Source organism: Bison bison, unplaced genomic scaffold, assembly GCF_000754665.1.
Source record: "Bison bison bison isolate TAMUID 2011002044 unplaced genomic scaffold, Bison_UMD1.0 scf7180017864295, whole genome shotgun sequence".
Lineage (NCBI taxonomy): Eukaryota > Metazoa > Chordata > Mammalia > Artiodactyla > Bovidae > Bison > Bison bison.
This window is the reverse complement of record NW_011494867.1, coordinates 10,155,863-10,160,869: the sequence shown is the minus strand read 5'-3', so window position 1 is coordinate 10,160,869 and position 5,007 is coordinate 10,155,863. Positions and strand designations below refer to the sequence as shown.

Below are 5,007 nucleotides of genomic sequence, written 5' to 3'. Positions count from 1 at the left end.
TTGTTTTATCCCTCTGCAGAACCGTTCTGCCCCCAGATTTTCGTTTTGATCATTTCTTAGTATTTTAGTTGCCAAGACTTCCTGGTGTGTTGCCTGAGCAACACTCACATCCCGTCCCCTCTCTTTTAACGGGAACTCTGTGTTTTGTTTTGTTCCTGCAGAATTTCGCCAAAGAGTTTGTGATCAGTGATCGGAAGGAGCTGGAGGAAGATTTCATCAAGAATGAGCTCAAGAAGGCGGGTGGAGCCAATTACGATGCCCAGACGGAGTAACCCCCCGCACACCCCGCCCCTTGCCAAAGTCATCTGCCTGCTCCCCAGGGGAGGGGGCCGCAGCCTCAGCTACCAGCCCACCAGCCCACCAGGGAGAGGAGACGCGATGAGAGGCGACGCCCACCACCCCGTCCAAAATCCAGCTCCCCTCCCCACTTCCCTTGTGCACCTGCTGTGTCCTAGACCCTGAAGCTCATTGAACATCTTTCTTTTCTTTTATTCTTTCTCCCCGCCCTTCTTTCTTATTCTAAAGAAAAATCATTTTGATGCCAAGGTCACGCACATCATCAGATCAGAGGCGCCTCCTGCGGTGACCCTTTCCTGATATTTCTCTGACGCACAAGCAGCCTGTCCGGCTTCACCCACCAACCTCGTGTCGCTTCTGGCACCTGGGTCACGCTGCTATCTCGGTTCTCCTTGGCGCCTGCCTGCTTCCCGCTGAGGCAACGGCTGTGCCGGGAGCCGTGCCCTCAACAGCGGCCTTTACAAGCACACATGCATCCCGCTGGCCAGGCTCATGCTCCTGAGAGTCGCTCCAGGGTCCCCCCCTATCCCCCCATTCCAAGTTGCCTAAGCTCCATGCCCATCCGAGATGGTGCTCGATGGAGAGAAGCGCAGGCCTGACTCAGACCAGAAGAGAAGAGAGAATATTTGCCTTAAAAGTTGCCTGGCTTTGCCATCGGTCTGAAGTGGCCCGTTCCCACCCTCTTGATGGAAATCTCACGATGTTGTGGAGTGGGGGGCAAAGGTCTAAGTCCAGATTCAACAGGAGGAGCCTTTCAGGGGTCACGTCCCGGGCTCTCCAAGTGATGAGGATGTTAGGGAGAGAGGCCCAGGGTGTGGGATGGGAACTGAGGTCCAGCCAGTCAACAAACAGAGCAGGGGACAGAGCGTGTGCGGTGGGAGCCCCGCCCTCGAGGGACCAGAGAGTCTGTGGGTTTAATCCTCGGTGGCATCAGAGCGGCCCAAGGATTTCCTTTTTTGTCAAAGAAAGATGCGATTGGCTTGGTTGTTCATGAGCACGTTTGGTAGCGTTCTTTTTCTCTTTTCCTTGCTCATTTCGTTGGGGGAAGTCTGTGCTGCGTTGGGGTCGTCAAGAGCATCCACACTCAAAATGGTTTACAGAAATAAACAGTTTTTTTGTTTTTCAAAAAACAAGGCTGTGTGATTGGTGTTATAAAGCTTCTCTCTTTCCTGGAAAAACGAAGGCGGTTGTCGTTTCAGATTTTAATTGGCCTTCACAGAGCTATTGGGGGCTGGTTGTATTCATATTCCATACCTTGTTCGATTTTAGCAATAACCGTAAGAAGTTGGTGCTGTTGGGATTTCTCTGGGAGTCCAGTGGTTAGGACTCTTGAATTCCTAGTGCAGGGGGCATGGGTTTGAGTCCTGGTTGGGGAACTAAGACCCCACATGCCATACATGGTGTGGCCAAAAAACAAAAGGTGCTGTTTGCATCCCCATTTTATGGAAATCGAGGCTCAGAGAGACTCAGTGATTCACCTGTGGCCTCCCAGCTGGCAGGTGGGAGAGCTGGGATTCGAACCTGAGTCTCTGGGTGGCCCTGGTGCTGTGGCTCAGGACCGGAGCGGGGGAGGCCCAACCCCGAAATAGTGATGAGACGGTGGGATTGTGACATGTCTTGTGTGGTCAGACCCCTCCACTCTGTGGATTCAGGGAAAGCTGCGAGAAGGCATCCCCCTTCAGCTGGGCTATGACATGCTTTCTGAGATTGAGCTTCAAAACGAGATTTCCAGCACGCCAGCCCTGCTGGGAGTGCAGAAGCAGGCCAGAGGAGTTTCAGATGCACAGCCTGCTTTGGAGGAGCTGTGAGTGGGGCGGGGAGACCAGGAAGGAATCCTGCAAGATGTGGGCAAGGCCCGAGGCAGCCCAGGGCCCGTCCTCAGCCAGGCTCCTCTGCTCACGGCTGGGCGACATTGGGCAGGTTGGTTAACCTCTCTGAGCCTCAGCTTCCTTATCCGTGAAATCATTAAGGAGCAGTGAGGATTATGAGGATGTCTGGCAGGGCTCGGTCATCATCCCATCAGGCCTGCCACTCAGTCTTGACAGCTCTGGGTGCCCTAGTTTTTCCTAAACGTAGAACAGAGGGAGCCAAAGTAGGTCTCCGGCTTCCTGGCTTTTAGCGCTGGTCAGAGAGCTTGGATAATTACACATGTAGATAAGCCCCCTCAAGAAGAAAATTATAAAGGCACTAGGGCTGGTTAGGGGCATCAAGGAGGGCTTCTCTGAAGAGGTAACATCTGAGGTGTGAAGGGGAGGAGGGAAGCCGGCTAAGGGGTCTGGGGAAAAGGAGACCAGGGACAAAGCCTCCTGGGGGATGTTTGCCAAGAAGGGCAGAGAGGATGGAGCTGGGTTTATGCGTCAGGGAGCTGGGGTTTTAGTTGATAACTGCAGCTCAGGCCTTTGCTGGGATTTCAGAACTTGGCTGATGGGATCTTGATGTCCTCAAGGGCAGAGAGACCTTGCCTTTTTGTCGTTGAGAGTGAAAGTGTTGGTCACTCAGTTGTGTCTGACTGTTTGCAACCCCATGGAGTGTAGCCCACCAGGCTCCTCTGTACATGGGATTCTCCAGACAAGAATGCTGGAGTGGGTTGCCATTCCCTTCTCCAGGGGATCTTCCCAATCCAGGAATAGAAACTGGGTTTCCTGCATCCCAGGCAGATTCTTTGCCTTCTGAGCCACCAGCGAAGCCCCCCACTCCACCCCCACCCCCCACCACCCCCATAACCACTATCCAGAAGGTATCTGGTAGTGCTGCCTTGAGCTGATTCCATTCAGCTGCTCCCAACGCTGCCCAGGGCATGGGCGCCCCAGTCTGGCCTCCCTCAGGGTCTGGCAGGTCTTGGGGTGAAGCTCTTGCTTCAGACTCTTAATTACTTGACACACTGGACATTCAGTAGCTATTCTGGGTTCCCCCAAACTGAATGGTGTAAACCAACCACTGTGTTGTTTGGCCTGTGAATTTGTAGAACTGGGATTTAGGAAGGGTTCAGCAGGGCGATTTTCCCTAGCAGGGTCTCTCCTCTGGCTGTGGTCGTATCCACTGGTCTGGATGCTCAAGCTGGCCGTCTCACACGGCCCCCGGCCAGCAGCCAAGGCCGGTCTGTGGCTGAGTGCCCCCAGCGCATCCTCCTGCCACAATGTATCAGGCTGTGACCTTTTAAAAAATGTTTTAAATGTATTTTATTGAAATATAGTAGATTTACAATGTTGTGGTAATTTCTACTGTAGAGAAAAATGATTGTCGCACATATGCTTACATTCTTTTCCATATTCTTTCCCATTATGGTTTACCACAGGACGCTGAATATAGTTCCCTGTGCTATAAGCAGGACCTTGGTTTTCATCCATTCTATATGTAATAGTTTGCCTCTGCTCACCCCACACCCCAGACTCCCGCTCCCTACCCCCCTCCCTCCCTCCCCTGCCCTTGGCAACTGTGAGCCTGTTCTCCACGTCTGTGAGTCTGTCTCTGTTTCATAGATAAATTCATTGGTGTCATAATCTAGATTCCACATAATGATAGTTGACTTTCTCTGTCTGGCTCACTTCACTTAGTACGATAACCTCTAGGTCCACCGTGTTGCTGCAGATGGCATTATTTCATTCCTTGCTATGGCTGCATAGCGTTTCATTGTGCATGTGGACCTTAACTTCATTAAGGGCTGTGGGCTTGCATGGCAGCCAGTCCTCCCCAGAGTGAGAGCCCAGGGGGACCTGGGTGAGGCTGTGTGTCCTTTTCTGACCAAGTCTCTGGGGTTACGGGGCAGCATTTCCACTGGACTTTAGGGGGAGGTGGTCATGAGCACCACCCGCCTCACATTCAAGGGAAGGGGACTTGACCCCACCTCTCAGTAGGAGGAGTGCCAAGACCCACGCCCCCTTCCCTGAAAAAAACACCTCTTCTGCTGTGACCAGGCACTGTGCTAGGCCCATGCCTGAGCTCTGGGGACTTGCACCCGGCTGGTGGAGGGCAGAGGAGATCTACGTGGAAACCAGCCAATAGCTGCTGGGCTAGTGATTGCTGTGCCCTCCAGGGGCGAGGGGCGAGGGAGGTGGTGAGGGGATGGGAGGTGGGGGGTGTTATTGCTCTTTGCTGATTGATCCCTGAGGGGAGGCTTCTGCTTCTCAACTTTGCCAGCCTCCCCACGAACCTTTACTCTCCAGGGGGCTATCTGAGGCTGGCAAGGGGGTTGCCCAGCTGCCGGTGCCGCCCTGGTGGGGCCTCCCGCTGCCCTCAGCCCCAGGATGTGCTATCCCTGTTCTCATCTCCCTGCTGCTTCCTGTTCCCCGCTTGTTAGTGAGTCACAGAAGAGAGGTGCCTACAGAGCCAAAAAAGGCCGGCTGCCAGGACATGACTCACAAGAGACTGAGAGACGGGAGGGAGCTCTGCCCTCAGGCTGAGTGGGGTCGGGGGTGGCCAGCCAGGCAGGCTGTACCTCAGCTTCCTTCTCATGGCTCGTCTGCTGCTGCTGCTGCTGCTAAGTCGCATCAGTCATGTCCGACTCTGTGTGACCCCATAGCAGCCCACCAGGCTCCCCCGTCCCTGGGATTCTCCAGGCAAGAACACTGGAGTGGGTTGCCATTTCCTTCTCCAATGATGAAAGTGAAACGTGAAAATGAAGTCCCTCAGTCGTGTCCAACTTTTAGCGACCCCATGGACTGCAGCCTACCAGGCTCATCCATCCATGGGATTTTCCAGGCAAGAGTACTG

General features: G+C 53.9%; 1 protein-coding gene across 1 annotated transcript in view; it reads left to right on the top strand.

Annotated features, from left to right (window-relative positions):
* Positions 1 to 1,430, top strand: part of COTL1 (coactosin-like F-actin binding protein 1) — a 44,642-nt gene extending 43,212 nt beyond the window's left edge. Inside the window, exon 4 of the mRNA XM_010850820.1 lies at positions 162 to 1,430. Within this exon, the coding sequence (XP_010849122.1) occupies positions 162 to 272 (111 nt within the window). The 3' untranslated portion in view covers positions 273 to 1,430. The remainder of the gene's footprint in view (positions 1 to 161) is intronic.
* The last annotated feature ends 3,577 nt before the right edge of the window (positions 1,431 to 5,007 follow it).